Below are 22,204 nucleotides of genomic sequence, written 5' to 3' on the forward strand. Positions count from 1 at the left end.
CAGATATGATCAGTTAAAAATGCTATTGATGATTTCATTGACTTTCTATTGACACTGGTATCAGCATCATAAAAAAAAATAAGCATGCATTGCAATGCAGTAAATAAAATCAGAAAATCAACTTTGAACAGAGAAAAATGTTCATCATAATCAAACCTTACTCTCAAATGAATATAAAAGGTCAACAGAAAAATCCTAATTAAATTGCCATCAATTTAGTAAGCTATTGACTAGTCTTTTAAATTACAAGAAATATTTGCAATAATACAGACATACAAACACATACTTATTTCTTTCTGAACTCTGTAGGATTATCTATAGAAAGTATTCCTAAAGAAGAACATGTTTTCAAATTTGACTGTTCAGTTTAGAATCATATATTATGGTAAAATTACCATGGGAAGGAGAAAGTGGAAGGGAAGGTTTGGCGTATTAAAGGGATCTGTTGCACAATGCCAATGTGCAGTAAGACATCTGTTGATTGCCAAAAAGGTATTTGCAGATTCTGCATTTTCAATGTTTTTTTTAAAAAAAGTCTTCTGCTTGGATGCTAAAGTTCTATGTAACGTCAAGGAATCTACAAAGGAAGAAGCATGCTGCTATTCTTAATGTCTTCTTTGGAAATAGAATTGAAGAACTAGTTTAATGAACACTCAAGAAAAAGATTAAAGGAAAAACAGTTGTGGAGGGGGGAAGAGGGAAAAGAAACTGAATTGCCTTCCAGATGTTAAGCTTAAATCAATTCTTCCCAGATATGAACTGTCAAAGAGATGTAACTTTACAAATTCCCTATCAAATGAAACAATTCTAAATGGAAATTACATGGATGCCTAGGAAGCGTTAGTGAAGATATTAAAAGAGAATAAAATGTACTGTGGAATGCTTATTCATGAGACACAATTGCATACAATTATTTTAATAACATGTGTTATGTCTAAGACAGACTTAATAAGACATACCTTTCTGATAAAAAGAGGGATTGGTGAAGAGGATTTAATATGTGCCATATCTCTAGAGTGTCAACAGACGATGAGGTTTGTTGATTTGACTGCAACTTGATAGCATGAGATAAATTAGCATCAGTTACAAACTGCGTCTTTATATATTTTCTTCCTAATTCCGTCTTCAGGACATTCGTCAAGATAACTTTGGGTTGCCTGCCATACATGTAATAATAATGATAGCAAATAAGGAAGTTGAATTAGGATACATGAATTCAACCAAGTGTCCTTCATAATCCAAATGATTTCAGCTAAGGATATTTATTCTACTCCACAGAAGGAAATTGCTTCTACATTTTCCTCTTTGACACAGCTTTATTTGCTATACATTTGCTTGGCCATTGTAGTCTTCTTTGTCTTCGCATCAGTAATGACTGAAATCTTTACCAAGGTTTGCATTAGAAACATATTTTGTGATAGTACGCAGCCATTGTCATTGTGCCTAAATGGCAGAATTGGATGTCTTGTTTGAAAGATTCTGAAATTACTGTAGGAATATCCATGATCTAACTCTACAAGTTGTCAATATAGAAATGGTCACAGAATAACAATGAAAATCCAGTAACTAAAACTGGAAAGAGAAGGAACTATCCAAAATTTGAATCAGAATTTCCACTTAATTACAGATGTATCTTCTTGGTTCAGTTCTGACATTAGCTTAGTCTTCGCTCTTGGTCTTTTTCAATTCAATTCAGAAATTCAGTTGGTTAATTAGGGCTGTTTAGTAGTACTGAACTGGCATGCATTCAACAATTTAGAATTGTAATCCAGAAATAAATTTCAAACTCTAGAAGTTAAGAATTTTACACATAACAAAGCCCAAGCCAATAACTAGACATATCTATGATCTTTGTGATCAAAGCATATTAACAAATCCTACAGATTTTTGTTATAGGATATAATTCCGCTAAAATCAAATCAGCAAATAGAGAACACTTAGGGTAGATGTGATAAAATCAAATTTTGGTTTATATATTTTACACATTTGGGCAAAAGGAAAGCAAAGCAGCTGGGCATAAAAGACACAGCAAAAACTCTTAAAAGTACTTTTTGAAATACATGTGCAAGTCTGGAAAAAGATTCATCAACATTAATAATTTAGAAAGATGCTTTGTGCACTACGTATCTTTTTCAAAGGATTAATATTGTACTAGGACAAACAATTATTGGTATTACAATAAAGAGCCGCTAGTCCCAAGTATTTTCTAGTTTGTTACTCTGTGAAGTCCATCTTGCCAGCAGACTGAATTGAAAAACTACATCATGGGGAAAAAAATTAAGAAATCAGATTTCCAAGGGCCTTGATTACTGTTAGGGCTGTGCAAAAATTCAGAGAGTAGCCTTGAATGCACTCTATAGATATAGATGGGTGTAGCATCCAAAGCAGTTGTAAGCAATTGAACCTTGCAAAAAGTTTCTGCTTTAAGAATCTGAAGAAGTATTTTCATAAATGCTCCTGCACATTGCAAGTTACCTCTTTTGACTGCTTTGTGTAATTCCATTAAAACCAGCTATATAATATTTCCCTTGTCAGCAGAGACATCAGCCAACGAAAAATGAAATACTAATACTAGTCTTATTATCTACAACAGTAACTAAAAAGTATAAAATAAAAATATCATTAGTATCTCTGTGCAAAGCTTAACGAAAGGGTGGATAACTTGAATCACATTTATTTAATTTATTTTATTTTATTTTATTTAATTATTTAATTTAATTTAATTTAATTTAATTTAATAATTTAATTTAATTTAATAATTTAATTTAATTTTTATTTAATTTAATAATTTAATTTAATTTAATTTAATTTAATTTAATTTAATTTAATTTAATTTATTTAATTTAATTTAATTTAATTTAATTTAAAATTTAATTTAATTTAATTTAATTTAATTTAATTTAATTTAATTTAATTTAATTTAATTTAATTTAATTTAATTTAATTTAATTTAATTTAATTTAATTTAATTTAATTTAATTTAATTTAATTTAATTTAATTTAATTTAATTTAATTTAATTTAATTTAATTTAATTTAATTTAATTTAATTTAATTTAATTTAATTTAATTTAATTTAATTTAATTTAATTTATATACCGCCCTATTCCCGAGAGACTCAGGGCGGTGAACAGCGAAAGATAAAAATACATGTAATACAAACGTTAAAAAACCAATTAAAATATACTAAACACTCTGGTCCTAGATAATTCAAGACATCCCAGTTTAAAACAAAATCAAAAGCAATATAAAGGGAAAGTTAGGCCAGGCCGGCCTGCTGAAACAGGAATGTTTTGAGGGCACGGCGGAAAGTGTGCAGATCCGGGATCTTCTGTATCTCCGGGGGGAGCTCGTTCCAGATGGTGGGTGCCCTCACAGAAAAGGCTCTCCCCTGGGGGCCGCCAGTCAACACTGTTTGGCTGATGGCACCCTGAGAAGCCCCTCTCTATGGGAGCGTACTGGGCAGTGAGAGGCTATTGGTGGCAGAAGGCGGTCTCGTAAGTACCCCGGTCCTAAGCCATGGAGCGCTCTAAAGGTGGTAACCAAGACCTTGAAGCGCATCCGGAAGACCACCAGGAGCCAGTGCAGCTCGCGCAGGAGGGGAGCCACATGGGAGCGCCATGCTGCTCCCCTAACTACACGCGCGGCCACATTCTGGACCAGCCTGAGCCTCCGGGTGCTCCTCAAGGGGAGCCCCATGTAGAGATCATTACAGTAGTCCAGGCGTGAAGTGATGAGGGTATGAGTGACCGTATTTAACATGGCCACATAGGTCCCTCAAAACCTAGAATGCAGTTCCCAAGTTCCTCTAAAATACTGTTTCTCAACCTTGGCCGCTGGGCGATGTGTGAACTTCAACTCCGAGAATTCCCCAGCCAGCAGGGTGTTGAAGTCCACACATCGTCCAGCCGTCAAGGTTGAGAAACACTGCTCTAAAAGTTAATGGAAATGTGACAAAAGCTATTGCCTACAACTGAAAAGTTCCTGACTGAGATAAAATTGGAGATTTAGAACAAAGTCTACTGGTATGCTAACTCAATATTTCTTTTTCATGAGATTCAGATGAAACAGTAGAATTGCTGAACTCCCTGTTCATGATAATGGGCAATAGCAATAGCAATAGCACTTAGACTTATATACCGCTTTATAGTGCTTTTACAGCCCTCTCTAAGCAGTTTACAGAGTCAGCATATTGCCCCCAACAATCTGGGTCCTCATTTTACCCATCTCAGAAGGATGGAAGGTTAAGTCAACCTTGAGCCGGTGAGATTTGAACTGCTGAACTGCAGCTAACAATCAGCTGAAGTAGCCTGCAGTACTGCACTCTAACCACTGTGCCACCTCGGCTCTATGTTTAACAAACGGATGATGTTTAACAAATCTAAACCGATATTAGCTGAGGCAGAGAGGCTACTAATGGTTCATTTATCTGTCCAGGTGAGTGTTCTGGATGGAACTTCTACCCTCCTTCTCCCAAGGATCAGTTTCACAGCTCCAGACTGATTCTGAAACTATTCTTGTCTTTAAAAACAAAAGTGAACTCTGCAGCCTTGTTTTCGTTGTCCATGCCCTCGTAACCTTTAGATTACTGCAAGATGTTTAAGAGTTTTAACATTTCAGTTAGTACAAAATGTTGTATCAAGAGTATTGCCTGAAATTGGGTGATAAGAACACCTATCAGTTTGTTATGATCTTCACTGGCTCCAAATTACATTTGATCCCAGTTCAAAGTGCTAGTTTTAACTATAAAACTCTTCATGGCTTGGGACCCCCATATATGAACAAATGCTCCTTCCCATGTTCTGACCCACACTGTATGTAGCCTTTCAAGGATCTGCTCCATAGGTTCCCTCTTACTGAGATTACTCAAGAATATGCTTTTTCAATCATAGTGCCCCAATGTTGCAATTCTCTAACCAATAATGTGTACCTGGCATGTCCTTAATATTTTATTAGTCCCAGAAAAATATTTTAATTCTCTTAGGATTTTCAATAATATTTATTTATTTGTTTGTTTGTTTGTTTAGACTTATATGCCACCCTTTCTCTGAGAGGACTCAGGGAGGCTCACAACAATAAAACAGAAAAATAAAACAAAAATTCCGAGTTAAAAATTACACATAAAAACCCTAAAATCAATTAAAATCCATTTAAAAAACCCCCATCAGTCCAGGCCAGCCAGGCGAAATAGCCACATTTTTAGTTCACGGCGGAAAGAGCGAAGGTCGGGGGCCATCCGGAGCTCCAGGGGGAGCTGATTCCAGAGGGTAGGTGCGCTCACAGAAAAGGCCTGCACCCTAGGGGTCGCCAGTCGACACTGACTGGCCGACAGCACCCCGAGTAGGCCCTCTCTTTGGGAACGCACCGGGCGATGGGGAGCTGTTGCTGGCCGCACATTAATATGTTAACTCTGCTGTGGTTTTAATTTTATGTTATTTTGCAGTACATAGTATTAATAATATTTGCAAGGCCAGATTGCTCGGTTTTCCAAAGTATAAGAGAAGTTAAAGATTCCTTCCCTTCTTTGAGGCTCTCTCTTTCCCTCTCACTTTTTCTCATTCACTGCTGGAAGCTTTCAGTTTAAATCAGTATTTTGCAACTATGGCAACTTTAAAATATACAGACTTTAACTCCCAGAATTCCCCAGCCAGCATTTGGGAGTTATGGGAATTGAACTCCATTTCAAAGAAGCCAATTTTTAGAAATACTGTATTGTTAACAAAGCAGAAGGACGTAGTTTACTTATTCTTGTAGATATTAGATCAGAAATGAGGAACAGCTTGCATGGCTTACTAAAAGGAGAAAAAAAGTTTTGGAACTAGAAAGACCTCCTTCTTCTAGTATTTGCATATCTTTTCTTCAAAAGTTTCAGAAAATCTCCACTGACAGGGAGTTGTAATCCAAACTGGCAGCTGCTAAACACTTATGATTTTAATATACTACCTTGTTTATTACTGATTTCAGGATCTGTTTTGGTACTGTTGTACCTCATTTCAGTATAGATAAAAACAAAATGATTTATTTATTAATTAATTAACAAATTTTTTAATTAAATTTGTTTGCCGCCTAACTCACCACAAGTTTAGACTTCATGGTAATACGAATTTAATAGAAAGCAGGTAAACTAATAGAACAGTTGTCTAAATAGACATATATACAGCTGATTCAAGTTGCAATCTGATACATATTTTAACCCAATAAAACTATAGTTTTACAGTATACTTCAATATTAATCTGCTCAGGGAAAAAATATTTTTTCAGATGATGCATACATGTCACATCAGACTTTTTTTTTTTTAAATGTGAGAGAAAACAGATGTTAAGTCCATTTTTGTCAGTGACAGTTACTTTTTTACAATATATCTATTATATTACAAATAAGGCATCAATACTTCATAGGCCTTATCCACTGGAAGTAATGTACATACTGGAGGGCAAGCTGAGAATTGTAGGTTGTAAAATACACCCGCAAAATCGGTTTTGGCTTACCTTCAAATGGGCTTATGAGTGAGTATATATGGTAATTGTTGTGACTCCGAACAGTACAGAACAGTAATACATTTTAAAAGTACCTCTATGTACTTGTAAATAAACTCATCCACAGGTAGTTGGCTCATCTCACGGACTAAACTAACTCATGGATAAGCCAACTGTGAAAATTAAAACACATGAAAATTTCAAGGTCTGGCTGGGCTTATCACTGATAGAACATTTTTCATAGTAGTTTCATTAAAAATTTGAGGATCAGATTATCTGCAGATGGGCTTATCCACGAGAATGTACAGTAACAGATTATGACATGGATTTATGAAAAATCATCTGCTCACCCCAATACTGATCTTTCATCACCAATGCTTTTCTTCTTCCAGTTTGACTGAATCCTTTTATTCCTTGATTCTGATGCCCACTGAAATAGGGATGGTAAGAGATAATGTTTCAAAACATGTAAAAATGTTTCAAGAAAACTGAACACAAGATACATTTTGAAAAATCACCAAACATGTAAGATAAATTGATATACAACATTTTTGTCTAATAAACACGGTGCTGAATAATCATTTGATTGTACAAGTATAATTTCCATTTCCAATGGATGGAAACTAATCAAGTAATGGATCAGAAACTTCCTAACAGTGAGGACAATTAACCAATGGAACAGCTTGCCTTCAGAAGTTGTGGGTGCTTCATCACTGAAATGGTATAGGATCTCCTGCTTGAGCAGGGGGTTGGACTAAAACACTTCCAAGGTTCCTTCCAGCTATATTCTGATTGATTGGTTGACAGACTATAAGCCCTGGAGAACTGAATTTCATATTTTCATTCCCACATCAAATCAGGAAGTTTGAATTATTGTAGTAGAATCACATTCAAATGCAAAGTAAATATCCACCAACAAGCAAAGCAGAAGCTTTTTTTGCATAACAACATGCCCTTATTCACTTTTAATCAAGAAATCCTCTAATAATTAACAACTTGCTCTAAGTGAATCTACCTAACCTCAATTTAAGCCAATAGAATTTTGATTATAATTAAAGATATCCAATTATCCAAAATAAAACTGGCAAATTAGAGTACTTTTTGGAATATAAGAGGCACTTCCTCCCCTAAAAGGGGGTGAAAATTGTGGTGTGTCTTATACACTGAATGTTGCCGAAGCCCCGCCCACCCACTGGCCCCCATCCTTCAGCTGTTTTTGGCCTCCGCGCATCACATTTTTGGCCTTCACACGTCACATTTTCAGCCGGTTCCAGGTGGCGAGGATTGGTGGCGGCAAATGGGTCGTGCCAAATGGGCCGCACTGGTGGCAAATGGACAGCGGTGAACAAGCCATGGCAAATGGGCCATGACGAACAGGCCGCACTGGTGGTGAACAGGCCGTGGCAAATGGGCCACAGTGAATGGGCTGCCACGACGGTGAACAGGCTGTGCCAAACGGGCAGTGGCAAATGTGCCGTGGTGAATGGCTGCGGCAAACAGGTCGCAGCAGTGGCAAACAGGTCGTGGCAAACAGGCCGCGGCAAACAGGCCTCCCCAAATGGGCCGTGCTAGTGGCAAACGTGCCACACAGGTTGTGCCAGAGGTGAACAGACCACAGCGAATGGGCCGCAGCGGTGGTGAAGGGGCCGCTCCAAATGGGCCACAGTGGCAGCAAACGGATGGCAGTGAATGGGCAAAAGCAGAGCTTTTTTCTTGTTTTCCTCCCTCAAAAAGTTAGGTGCGTCTTATACTCCGGTGCGTATCATAGTCCAAAAAACACGGTACTAATTCTCATGGTCTATCAGTAGAGATAGACAAAGTTGTCAAATTAAATACAGCCATTCCTCTTCTAACAGTGCTTAAGGTATCACAGTCAATAAAACCTAAAATGGATACATCTGTCACTCTTAGCAGAATTCCCTCCAAATTCATCTAAATATAATGAGCAGATACTCAGACCTAATGAAAATCTATGCACAACATAAGTTAAATGCATAGGGACGTGATCAAAGTAGGTTGTTGAGCATCCTGCAGTGGGGCATGGAGAAGCATTGATATTCAGTGCATTTCACCTATAGGTTGTACCCTACATCAGTTAAAACAAGAGGACATGTTAACATTTTATTTAATCTCTCCAGGAATGGTACACCATTCAATGGACTAGGACCTAAATTTTGTCTGTATTGGGATTCAGGATTTTCTTAACTTTCTTGGTATCAGTTGAATGGACAGATGGTGAGTTTAATAAGTACAGGTATTCCTTCCTTAATGACAATAATTGGAACTGGAATTTCCATCACTAAGTGATGCAGTTATAAAGTGTGAAATCACAGTACCACACTGCTTAGCAACAGCAATTCTGGCAGTCCCCATTTGTGGGACCATGTGGTCCATTAAGTAAGTACCTCACATGACCATGACTTCCAGTTTTCTGCTGGCTTCCACTTTGACTTTGCTCATAGGAAGTTGGCAGGGAAGGTTACAAATTGCAATATGTAACTATTGGAATGGTGGAAAATCCAGGCCCATTGCTGAAAGCCTGGATTGTGATCATGTGACCATAAAGGCACTGCGGCACCTGGAACTTCAAGGACTGGTCATAAGTACAACTCATTCAGCCCTGTCACAAATTCAAACAGTCTTTAAATGAGTAATTTTTAACTAAGGATCATCTCTACACTGATCAGGCACAGCTGAAAATACCTGATCAACTCAACCAGCTCATGTAGCTGTTAAACAGCAGAGAGACAAAACAGAATTGTTCTATTATATTCCTAAAGAATAAAAGCTGAAGGATTGACAACCTGCTTCCTGTGAATGTTCACATTGGCTATAATGGCAATTATGAGGATTGAAGGGCATTTATTTGGATATGCTGTTCTGGAACTATAAAGTTAAGGTCAGTTCTAAAACCATGAATTTAAGTTCCAGGTTTATCTGAAAATAAGCACCTCAAGTTATTCTCTTCCATTGCTAATAGTATCCGATCAAGTATTGTTGGCTTTTTAAAGAAATCATATGTCTTTGCCTCTTTCTGATATCTCGACTATATTTGCAGGTGTAGCCACCATGCTAGGTCTATCCCTTGGTTTTGTAGTTCCTGTTTAGTTTTAAGTTTCCCTTTCTCATTCAGAATATCTTTACATGTTACAATTTTTTCCAAGTTTACAACATTTGGATGTATCAGTGCTTCCAACACCTCAAGTTATTCTCTTGAATAACTGGTCTCTTCTTGAATACCAAACATTACACACAATTATAAGGTTATACAATTACATCTTTTAAGTCATTATAGAATATCTAATTTGAAGAATATGGCTAATAAACTTATCCAAGAGTAGTACTTAAATTCTCCAAAACAGTGGAAAAGGAAAAGGCTATTATTTACCGCTTGAAATGAATTTTGCCATTGGTGAATTACTTCAAATCTTGACAATGGAGATTGAATATGCTCATCATCTGGCTGTGTGTTTGATCCTTTCTTTGGTATTCGATACTGATAAAAAATTGCATTCACAGTTGTAGATCAAAAGAAAAAAATGTAACATCATAAGAAGAAAAAAGATTAAAGGACAAACTTGCTGCAAGGGATTACATATAGAGTAATATATCGTTTACAAAGTCAGTACACATTTCAGAATATTCATTATATATAGAATTTTAATTTGCCTTAAACAGCGACATTACTATTCTCCTTGCATTATTATGTAGTAAATAATTCACCAATTGTTATTTATTTTCCATGCATTTATTTTCCATCCTATGTGATGTACCATATTGCTAAACTCAATGAAAACTTACATTTTTGGGGTATGAAGATGGTTTTCCAGATCCTTCCATAGTTACGGCTGCATAAGACAGACAGAAAACAACACCTTTATGTATTGGGTCATAATTAGCACTTCCAAAAAGAACTAATTAAGATTCACACAGTAATGGTAGGAGACATTATCTATTTCCCACATGTTAAAGGATGTTTACCTCTTGTGAATTAGTAGCCTTCTCTAATGATTACTTTTTTTCTAAAACAGTTTATAGCTCCACGGTAACTGCAGATCATAAGCTTATCAAGATATAATATAGAGAGACTTATTTAAATTGCACTGATAAACAAATTTCTTCAATGGTTCTCATCGTGTTTCTAGGTTCAGTTCAGATCATCACTTGCCATAATACCAACAATCTAAATCAGCAACATTGTCCCTTGTAAGGCAAATGTGAATTACAGCATGATATTTCTGGTGCCATGCCAAGCAAAGGCATTTTTATTCTCCTAGGTCTCATATTATGTACATTTTAACATTTACTGTCATCCTTGCTATTTTTTTCCTTCCATTCAATTGTGTCTGATTCTTCGCCTGGATAAGCCCCTGCAGTTTTCTTGGCAAGGTTTTCCAGAGGTAGTTTGCCATTGCCTCTTCCTATGACTGAAACAAAGTGACTGGCTCAAACTCACCCAGCTGGCTCCGTATCCAGAGGGGACCAGAACTCAGTGTCTCCTGGTTTCTAGCCTGATATCTTATTCATTACACCAAAGTGGCTCTAACCTTGCCATAGATATATTTAATCAATCTTATTTCTGCTATTTTACTGGTTCTTAGTCTTTGTAAATCACACATTTTACCTGCTCTTTAAAGTTTTTAAACTTGTGACTTCAAATTTGCTACTGATAAAATCTGTTTTATAAATTTTTAAAGTTTGAAACTAAAACAAAATGACTTACAAATTCTATAAATTTGGTCATCCAAATGGGTTTTCAGAAAGAAGACAACTAAATGAGTGATACTGGTGTTACTCAGTGACCATGACTTTTTATGCCAAGAAGTGACATGCACTGCTGTACAGTTTTTAATCACAGATAAAATGAACATTAATTAATAGTAACTAGGAGTGACTTGTCTGTAGCATCAAGATTATGAGAAGTGGTAGTATGGCTTTATACCACACTAGTGAGGCTACACTTAGAATACTATGTGTAGTTGTGATTACCACTATACAAAAAAAGATGTTGAGACCCTGGAAAGAGTGCAGAGAACAGCAACAAAGATAATAAAGGGTCTGGAGGCTATATCATACGAGCTAGGAATGTCCAGCCTATCAAAGAGAAAGTGTGAAGAGTCTGCCAGATAACGATTCTGATGAGGAAGATGAGCCAGGTTGGGGGTCATCAAAAAGGAGCAATGTGGCGTATCAGGTGGTTTTGGAGCTCAGTGGCTGAAAGGAAGGCATTCCTGGAAACATTGGGAAGTGGGCAAGTGACTGTCTGGACAGTCAGATGTCCACGCAAGCAGGAGATGGAGATGCATGACTGCCACCAGTCAGCTTGGAACAGTGATCTGTGACAAGGCCAGCTGATAAGACACAATTCTGATGAAAAAAGAGTTTCCACCCCTGCCCAATCCACAGATGAGAAGAGCTGAACACCGAGAGGCACAGCAGACTCAGCAGAGCTTGGAGAGGCTACCCAAGAGGAGGCAACCTTACCCCTCCTAAGAAGCACCAGTTAGGTTGATTTAAGCAGGCAGAGGGAGTTGGGTGGTTGTCAGAGACAATTGTTTTGTTTTTTCAGTGTGACATCTTCAGCTTCTTGCCTTGCTCCTTTGCTTCATCCCAGTGCTTTGTTCCTGTGCCACGATTCATGCATGTTCCTGGGACTCATGTTTGGACTTTGACTTTCTTGGGGAGACCTGCTCTTTGCTTCATTGTCCTTCAGAACCACTGAAGCCAAACTGTTGGCATCCTTTTTGCTTTGCTTGCTGTCAATTTTCCTTCCTTTGCTTCAAGCTTGCGTGACCAGCCAGCCACCTCACTGTTCCCTCCATTAGCCACACTCTATTGATAAACTGTTGCCTTTGTTAGAAGATGTCTCGTCACTGAGGTCGCTACAAATTGTGGGAAATTGACATGGCGTTTTGGGGAATGCTATACAGCAATTACTTGTGAAATAAACATAATAAATCCCTCTCAAGTGCTACTTGTGTGAACTGGATATTTCTTGATGGTACTTGACGGGCTGTCATAGAGAAGAGACAATTGACTTACTCTCTGTAGCACCAGAGGACAGGAGAAGAAGTATGGGTGAAAGCCAGTGGTGGGTTGCTCTCAGTTCGGTCTGGTTCTATAGAACCAGTAGTAAAACCAGGGGAGCTTCCGCCCACCCACCACAATATCATCATGGGTGATCCGCGCATGCACAGAAGCCTGCAAGTAAAGTGAACGTGTGTGTGCGCTCCCGCTCCGAACTGGTAGTAAAGGTAAGTGGAACCCACCCCTGGTGGAAGCTTATTAAAGACAGACCCAACCTAGAAGTAAGGAGAAATTTTCTGAAGCAAGAACAGTTAAGCAATGGAATACCTTGCCTCCCAGTGTTGTGGGTGCTCCATCACTGGAGCTTTTCAAAAATAGACTGGACAATTATTTGACACGGATAGTATGAAGCTCTTGCCATGAGCAGAGCATTGGACTAGAAGACCTATGAGGTCTCTTCCAGCCCTATGATTCTATGTTCTATCAATGTATAATGATCCTCTGTTTTAACCCAATATCCAGCGTTGTTATTATTTCATAAGTACCTTTTTTTCTGCTTAAACAAAAGGCAAATGAAATTGTAATTGTCTCTAAGTACAGATAAATCATTGCAGCTTTTTGATCAGCAGAACTAGTAACAACTTAAGCAAATAAACTCTAGTAACTGTTTCCAGAGTCAGAAAGACAAATAAAGAGATACATCTCTTTTCACTGTAAAAACATTTTCTAGCAGGAAGGAAGTCATTCAATTCATGCCTTAAGCTTAGCAGATTTAATTAATATTCTATGTCTGAATATATGACAGAATTAAAGCTGAGATGGAATCAAATTTGAAGAAAAAAAGAGTAATTAAGCTCTCCTTTTACCTTTAGCTTATACATACATGCAAATTATGTTTGCTGATTTGATTTAATAAGCAAATTATGGTCAATTAAAATAATAAAGCTTTCTACAACAAAGAGCAAGAGAGAACGAAGTACTTTTATTGTCCAAATGATTCTATCTAGATGTTAAGTCAAGCCTCGCTACCTATAGATGCCACACTAGTTATTCTTTTAATATTTTTTAAATTAATGTTTTATTTAAAAATGTTTAGAAAGCTATCTTGCATGGGGAAAGGATTGAACATTTCAACTACTCATTCAATGTCCTTATTTCATTCCTTGCATATCTCAGGGTGTTTGTGTGAGTAAAAGAAAGTTGAGGTTTCCCTTTTTTTCTATTGGTTTGAATAACAGAACCATGATTATGGTAAATAAACTTTTACAAATCATAATTTTAAACTGAATTAAGAAAGGGCTCAGCCTGAATTACTGCTTTATTTGTTGTCTGTGTGTTATGCTAAACCTAATCAAACACAGTATAGTATGCAAACCAGTGTCTCAGGCCAGCAGTTGAAAAATAGGTTAAAGTGAGATGCAATTGTCGTCACCTTGTAGGAAGATAAAATATATAGTATATATATTTTAGTATATATACAATATCTCTCTCTATTTTTCTCTCTCTATCTAATATAGTAATATATAGTACATTACTCCTGACATATGGTTTAATTCTTAAGATATTTTATAATTGATGAATAACTGGAGTTTAAATTATGACAGGTGAAGTATAGCACACCAGAAGCCATGAGCCTGAGAAACTCTCCCTAAATATATTTATTAAATGTATGGTTCCAAAAAGAGCTGATGACAGCCATTCATTCATTCATTTAGACAGGCTTATATCCTGCTCTAATAGTCAACGGAATTGAGTATTCACTTAGATATACAAGATTATGTAGTAAACCTTTCGTTGGAAGAAACATCCAGTTCCAGTTCCAAGTCGGGAGAAAGGCAATGGAAATAAAATGGAGGCTAGAGGCAGATTGGAAAGAAAGGTTCCCTTTATTGATGAAGAGAACCACCAACCACATGTGATTCTGGGACAGCTGACAAAATGGAGTTTAGAGTGAGTGGGTTTTATACCTTCTGGATTCCTATGAGGTCATGTAGGGGTCATGGCTGGCTCTATAGAAGGGGTGTCAAACTGGCAGCCCACGGGCCAGATGCATCATGCACAGGCCACACCCACCCCAGCTCCACAAAGTGAAAAAATGTCATGTGATGGCAACATGACGCAGCAAGTTTGACACCCATGCTCTATAAGCAAAAGGGGAAATGCGAATCCTAAGTGTTTGTCTGAGCTAATTTTGTCAACTTTGGCTTGATTGTGTTCCTTAGTGTGTTGCTTATCTGAAATTTCTGCCTGACCCAGTCTTTCTGAATCTGCATTTCTATAAACTGGCCTTCTCAGTTTCTGCTTGGGGCAGAGAAACTGGGGCTGGTTTCTGCCTCCCTTAAGGGTTTTTTCCATTTCTCCTTTAGGGGAACTATTCTATCCTTCCCTTTTAATATTCCCCAAAATATTTCATTCTTCAGGGGAGGGGCTTCCCACACTTTCCTTATGACATACTGTAATAAAAAGATTACTTTTAGTTTGGTGGAATTTCTGCAAGATGATACCTTTCAAGCATCATATGGAAAAAAATTATTCTATAGAGTAGCATTGTCAGCACATGCCTAATCAAAGAGGAAAAAAGTTAATATCCTTCATACTGACAAATATTTGGGGGAAAAAGCAAGTGACACACAAGATTAATATCGGTGAATACAATTATTATCCTTAAGTATTGCTAAAGGAACATTTAGCATGTAACAAAGAAATATTTGCAAAATACAACATTTGCATCTATACAGGCAATTAAAAAGACATGCAGTTGCTAGTTAACTCGATGTGAAACTTGCACAGCACCACCAGAGTGTACTTCTTGCATTTCATGGCCCAGGGTGTTAACGTTCAGTTATTTTGTTCTACCCTTTTATATAATGCCAGATGGGGGATAATATCCACGCATCAAAAACACAAGGTCTAACTCACGCCAACTGTTGACAGAATAAAGAACCTGTTAAAAATTCTGCGTTCACTGCAGCCACTGACACGGAGTCCCTTATTAAAAAAAACTGAATCGCCTAAGGTCCTAAGCTAAGGAAACGAAGAGGGCGAGACTAACGGCAGCCACATATACCTATAATGTAATAAAACCGTGCGCTTGTGTTCCTCGGGGATGTGCGTTTCTTTCTGAATAAAAGCAAATGCACAAACATCCGAACTGGGATCCGGAAGGAACAGAACGGGATTCGTGCCCATAAAAAAAAAAACACGGCAGTAACCGCACTGTAGTTGCCATTTATCCACCAAGGGACAGGCGCTATTAGCCTGCCCACCTCGCCGTTTAAGGGGCGCACCATTTTGCCCTGCCAAACGCTTTAAAAGCCCTCCGCGGAGCTTCCTCCAACGCTCCCCCCGCAGAAGCCACCTTCCTCCCGAAGGAAAGGCCCGCGATTCTTGCTCCAGGCAAAGGAAACCCTGAAACAGCTCGATCCACCATCGACCACCCCGTCGATGTTGCTTTTTCCTCTCACCTGATCCGATGAAGCCCCGCTACCCCTCCAACTGCGCTCGCCTTTGTTGATTCGGATCGCCACCGGCAGATTGTTGCGCCGCCTAGCGTAGCATTTCGCGCCCACTTCCGGTAGAGGCGCCGCCCTTCGGAGCAATGTGGCCGTGAAAAATCGTTGCGCGGGGTTGAAAGCCGTCGCTAGAGGCTGCTGGCCAGTCGGGGCTCGTCCAGATGGGTCCTGGAGCATCCGGGGGGCTGCAGTGATGTTTTTGCGTTGCAGAGCGCTTCGCGTAGGCGCTCGCTCTCTGCCATCTCTACGTACGTAGTGTAAATCGTTTTGCACTTCGCCAAAACCGGAATTCAATCCTGGCTTATTTTAAAATGATTTTCAATTAAGGAGAATTGAAAGGTGGGATTAAATCCGTTACAGAGAAAGTTGGGGGAAAAAAAATAGCTGAAAAGCCCACATGAGCCGTGGAGTGGAAAATAAGCTCCTCTGCAATGCCAGTCTAAAAACCAAGCGACTTTGTATGACCTGCAAGTGGAGTAGAGGCGTTCTGTAAATGAGTCGTGAAGGTCTTGTCAACTTGAGAGTAAATTATATTTAGTGCGCTTTACAGAGACGTGTGTGTATAGAATTGTGGTTCAAAAGATTGAATTAAGCTTAGAAAATAGTTGAGCCTAAGAATTAGCTATTGCTCTTCCTTTGAGAATATTATTACCTGGAGAGGGTTAGAAAGGGAGGAAGAAGAGAGGAGTGGGGAAGGGGAAGGGAAGTAGAAGGGGAGGAATGAAGAAAGTAGAAAGGGACAGAAGAAGGAAGGGAGAAGGGAAGAAGAAGAGGAAAGGTTATGGTAAAACAAAGAAGAGGAAATGGTAAAAGAGCCGCCCGGAACAGATAAAAATGAAAGTTAAAGGATAAGATGAATGATTAATGATTAATTATGGATAAGAGATTGTACACTTAAATATGTTTATGAGAAACAAATTATATATATATATATATATACACACATATATATACATATACATATACATATACATATACATATACATATACATATACATATACATATACATATACATATACATATACATATACATATACATATACATATACATATATATATATATATATATATATATATATATATATATATATATATATATATATATATATATATAAAAGAGAGAATAATATTACCTTCAACCCAGAATCCCATTAAACTGTGCTTTATTCATGTTGGTTTTCTTCAGGAAAAGCAACCACTGTCTTATAGACTGTTCTTGTAAATATGAGTTGGTAAAAATGCAAATCAAGGCAATCAGTACAGTACTTTTGCAAGAAATAACCTATCTTTTACCAGAAATGAATCTAGAACATCTGCTGTTAAAATCTCTAATTCTGGTGCTTCTAGAGGGATAGACTTTGATATTACTGATAAATGGGCTTTAGTCTCACTAGAAATTTATCCAATTATTGCTGTACTGAGGCAATTGTAATGAAGAGAGGCATTATTGCTCCATAACAATAGTGAGATGTCACTGTAAAACACTAATGGGAAAATTATTGTTTAGCTAATCTATTATTGCTAAAAAGATTTTTAGTGGAAAGGAAAAAAATATAAGAAATAAATTAGAAATGGAAAACCTGTAAATGGAAGATGACCTTTTGCATTCTTCCCTTTGTGAGCCAAAGCAATTATAAAATAAAGTAACCCATAAAAGCACTCAACTTTCCTCAAACTTTTAAAATCCCACTATTGTAAGTTATTTTTCCAGATTTAATAATTATTATCACTGAAGTGATTTGGTTGCACTTTTCAGCTAGTTGTGCAGTCTCTTAAGGCTGGCTCTAGATTTTTTCCCCAATGCCTTTATTCACTGTCCTGGAAGGTATAATTTTCTTAGCAATTATAAACAAGTCTAAATTGTGCACATTCATTCTTCAAATATCCATATCTTTCCTAGATAGATGTATTTAGATACATATTTTAGATACATATAGATTTATATCCCATAATTCAGAAGTACTCATGAAATGCTCTATGTAAAATATCCCAAAGGTGCTTTTTTAAGAGGCAACTGGGCTTTGTTTTCCTTTGAAGATGTTTTGCTTCTCATCCAAGAAACTTCTTCAACTCTGACTGGATGTTGGGGAATGGAAGGATTTATATTCCTTGCAGACAGCTGGTCATTTGCATTCTTTTAGAGAGTCATTGAGGCCACTTGGAGGTTTGTCTGTCACCTGAGTAGTGCAATGGGGTGGAGCCTTCTTGGAATTGCTGAAAGGACTATGTTGTGGAGTTGTGTTTTCTGTAGAATGTTTTCTGCCCTGTGTCTCTTCACTGTTGAACACAGGTGCAGGCTGTTGGGGTTGAGTCTGTGTTGTCTCAATCTCAAACTGAAGCACAAATGGTTCCTGAGTCTGCAATTTTTCTGGAATTCATTCATAGTCCCACACTATACACGGGTGTTCATTCCAAAGTGCATAGCTAAATGTTTGTGGAGATTCTTAGTCATTCAGTTCGTGATTGTCCCAAAGATGTTTTATCAAGAGGCAATTGGACTTTCTTGTTTTTCTTTGAAAACATTTTGCTTCTCATCCAAGAATGCAAATGACCAGCTTTCTGCAAGGAATATAAATCCTTTCATTCCCCACCATCCAGTCAGAACTGAAGAAGCTTCTTCGATGAGAAGCCAAACGTATTCAAAGAAAAACAAGGAAGTCTAGTTGCCTCTTGAAAAAGCACCTTTGGGACAACCATGACCTGGATGACTGAGAATCTCCACAGATATCTACTGTACATAAAATACATTAAAAATAATAGATAAATGTAGGCAAGAGTTTACATTTTTATTAATTGTTAAAGTACATTTTTGTCTTTCAACAAAGCTGGCAAATACAATAGTTCAGTTAACAAAAGAGTGGTATAAAAATTTCTAGTGCAATTATATTTTAAACATGAGGCAGATAAAAATAATTGTCTCAATACAATTTTAACAATACAATTTTAAGTCTACTTCAGTGTAACACTATTTTCAAGTGTAAGCATATTATACAGATTTAAAAAATGTATTTTGATTTTAAAAAGGAACACCAATGTAAAAAACTATAATAGCTTCTGTCACTACAGCCAAAATAGTATTGGAAAACAACAGAGTTCTACAACTCATCACTCTGGGTCTATTTAAAGAGGTTCCTGAAGCATAGCAGATAAAAGTATCCAGAAGTCTTTGCATCATTCATACAAGATGAGTGTAAGTATGGTTTGCACATACATTTAATGTTATGCAAATTGTGTATGTGTTAGAGCAGACTAGCAACTAAAATATATTTGATAATATAATTTGATATATTTGATAATTAGATTTGTTATGACTATAGAAATATTGGGTGTTTCTATTAGTATTGATATTCTATATTGGATACTTTTAAGCATTATATTTAAACTTAAAATAGGTTATTTTGTTACATAATTTTAGTGTTTCTTGGATTGTTTAGTATGTATATTGTTTATATGTTGTTTTTGTTTTAATTTAGAGTAAAAGGTTATTTTATTATACTCTCTGAGCTTGATTGTTTGCTGGTAGGCATTTCATTACCCAACAAGGTATCATCTTCAGTGTGATAACACTAGTAATATATGATGTTACATCTGAAACCTAATGCATTTAGGTCTGGCCAACTGAAAGTATCTCTTTCTTTGAGTTTCTTGAAGTAGAAAGGGCAGAAATAAACAGTAGGCTCTAGCCAAAGATACTGTATGTATTTCTTAGTCATGCTGATTTCAGTGGAAGATGAGTGGCAATTTCTTGCTTAACTCCTCCCCTTGGGTCAATATGATTGAAGTATTACTTTTCAGATGTTTCATAATCAGATTCCTAGAGGTTATAGTTCTAATACAATGTTACTGCTTTATGACAATATATGAAAAACAATATTGTGTTTTTAATAAAGATACATGTTTTTTATAAAACTGTTAGAGAAACTTGAAAACTTTTAAGAAGTAAAATATGTTTTAACATAATTTCTTTATTCATAGTGGCTACAAATGATTGAAGATGTGAGCTTCAGGAAACTAATAGATAATTTGGAGTGCCCAGAAAAATTTAAATACGACTTTAACAAAAATGGTGATCTTAAGCATGTAGACACTAATGAACCTTTTGTTTATAATTATCAGAATTCATATAAAGATAATCACAAACGTTACCAAATTATTGGACAGTTAATAACTCAGTATGTTTATGAGCTCCTTGAAAAAGTTTGCAGTCTGCAGAAGATTTACATCCCAACATGCACGGCAGACAGTAAAATTCATAGTTTCTTTTTCATGAGTGAGAATGCATTGACAAATAGTTCAACTTTACTTGTTCTTCTTCAAGATCAGGGGACATTTCGTGCAGGCCAGTGGACACAAAGTTCAATAATACATGATGGCCTTCAACATGGATCTCAGATACCTTTCATTACAATGGCTCTACAGTGCTCTTGGGGAGTGATTGTTTTAAATCCTAATGACAATTTTGTAGATCTGAAAATAGAACCAGAATGTTTAAGCCTTTTAGAAAATGATGCTATTTGTCCTCTAAATTTATCATGGGCAGTCCCAAAGAGAAACAGCAGTAACCCCGAAGAACATACAATCTATGTTTGGGATCACTTCATTTCAAAGACTTCATCTAAAAATGTGGCCTTCGTTGCCCATGGCTATGGGGGATTGATTTTTATCAACTTACTCATGCAAAGAACTTTGGAAGTGATGAACAAAGTGTATGCTGTTGCACTTATTGACTCTAAACATCACATGAAACATCAGACACAAGGCAATTCTGACGTACAAACATGGATATGGAAGCACTGTCAAGAGTGGGTATCAAATAGTAATCCTATAGATAGGTCAGTAGGCTACCTTATGAAAATGGATTGTCCTATAGTCTCCACCGGATCTGAAAAGTACAATATGGCTCCATCCTCTAGCCTGCAGTCCATCTTCAAGTATCTAAAGAATGCACTGAAAACTAGTAATAAAGACAATTTCAGTCGATCACCTATTGCAACAAGGAGCAAAAATGCCATGAAAAAAAATTAAGAATATATGTTTTTCATAGTTTCTTCTGTCAGAAAAAAAATGGTATTTGATGCAAATGCCTAGGCACACTCTTAAGATAAACTATTTTATTTAATATATTATTTCTTTTCTTCCCCCTTGGCTGAAGCAGATATTATGTTATGTAAGGTGCAATTTTGAATTCCATGGTCAGGCTTTATTTTAGTTGTTGAAAGGATACTTTGTACAAATTTGTAATTTAGTGACAATTTTTTCTTTCAATGTCTTACAAATATATTCTTTGACAAAGCTTTTTAAAAACTGTCATTTAATCTTAACCATCAGCAAAACAATGAAAATGTAAATAGGATAAACATATCAGAAATAGGTTTAAAATCTTGTTTGAAATATTAGTCAATTACTTGTATTTCAAATTAGCATAATTCTGAATGTTTTAAACTTCAGAGTACATGTATAGTATACATTCAAATCAGCATAGAAATATTGAACATTTCACAAAAATTACTGTATAAAATTATATTTATTTGACAGTCACATCAAATTAGATTGATCTTATTTACTGTTAATATTAAGACTATTTTTTTAAGGTTACTTTTAAAAATCTCTTTTCTCTAGATTATTATCTACATTTTCATTTCCATTTTACTTGAAAACTGTTCTTTTGGTTCAGGTTGGATTTAAATTACAATTTCAGTCATGAACCAACATTAAAATAAAGTAACAGATTAAAATATACATAAATATTATATAAAAGTTTCAACTTTCTAAAAAGAATGAAAACTCAATTGAAAAGATGGGCCCTTAAGGCGTTTTTGCAGGATTGTAAAAAATGTAGACTGAATATCTTCAGAATATACATTCTACAACCTAGAGATGACAGAATAGACTGAATCCCAAATCATCACCAGATGACTGATATATTGAAAAATGGATTGTCTGGAAATCTTAGAAGTGAGAATCATGCATATACTCAGACAACTTGAATCTAGATGATTTAGGGTTACTGGTAATAATCAGCACGTTATATGTCCTCTAGGAACTGGCAGACAGTGCAGCCAATTCCCAGAGGAACAGACAAAATGCTACCCTACAAATAGTCCTTGAACAATCTTTTGCTGCATTTTGAACATGTAGAAGTTTCTAACCTGGTTACTATAAAGCAATCCAATATTACCTGAGAAAAC

At 36.4% G+C, this 22,204-nt stretch overlaps 2 protein-coding genes across 7 annotated transcripts in view; one reads left to right on the plus strand and one right to left on the minus strand.

Moving 5' to 3' along the window:
• SENP7 (SUMO specific peptidase 7) overlaps nt 1–16,079 on the minus strand; it is a 41,944-nt gene extending 25,865 nt beyond the window's left edge. For 2 of the 4 annotated variants that reach the window (XR_015734410.1, XM_034412560.3), the window contains exons 1-5: nt 15,968–16,079; nt 10,278–10,324; nt 9,865–9,972; nt 6,827–6,906; nt 960–1,157 (exon numbers count right to left, since the gene is read on the minus strand). Coding sequence is in view for 3 of the 4 variants with exons in the window: in XM_034412560.3 (XP_034268451.1) it covers nt 960–1,157; nt 6,827–6,906; nt 9,865–9,972; nt 10,278–10,316 (425 nt within the window). In the remaining variant the exon portion in view is untranslated. The remainder of the gene's footprint in view (nt 1–959; nt 1,158–6,826; nt 6,907–9,864; nt 9,973–10,277; nt 10,325–15,967) is intronic. The other 2 variants (XM_034412576.3, XM_034412585.3) reach the window with 2 other exon arrangements.
• LOC117662904 (putative protein ARB2BP) lies at nt 15,827–21,320 on the plus strand. 3 transcript variants are annotated; one of them, XM_034412624.3, is made up of 3 exons: nt 15,827–16,263; nt 19,083–19,206; nt 19,992–21,320. In XM_034412624.3, exons 2-3 carry the CDS (start codon nt 19,201–19,203, stop codon nt 21,039–21,041), a joined length of 1,056 nt encoding a protein of 351 aa, XP_034268515.1. In that variant the 5' UTR covers nt 15,827–16,263; nt 19,083–19,200; the 3' UTR covers nt 21,042–21,320. The 3 variants fall into 3 exon arrangements, with proteins under 3 accessions (XP_034268515.1, XP_087751006.1, XP_087751007.1); XM_087894880.1 differs by having other exon boundaries at nt 16,156–16,354; XM_087894881.1 differs by lacking the exon at nt 15,827–16,263 and having other exon boundaries at nt 19,067–19,206.
• The last annotated feature ends 884 nt before the right edge of the window (nt 21,321–22,204 follow it).

The sequence above is a fragment of the Pantherophis guttatus genome, chromosome 5, assembly GCF_059756535.1.
Source record: "Pantherophis guttatus breed Tessera chromosome 5, ASM5975653v1, whole genome shotgun sequence".
Classification (NCBI taxonomy): Eukaryota; Metazoa; Chordata; class Lepidosauria; order Squamata; family Colubridae; genus Pantherophis; species Pantherophis guttatus.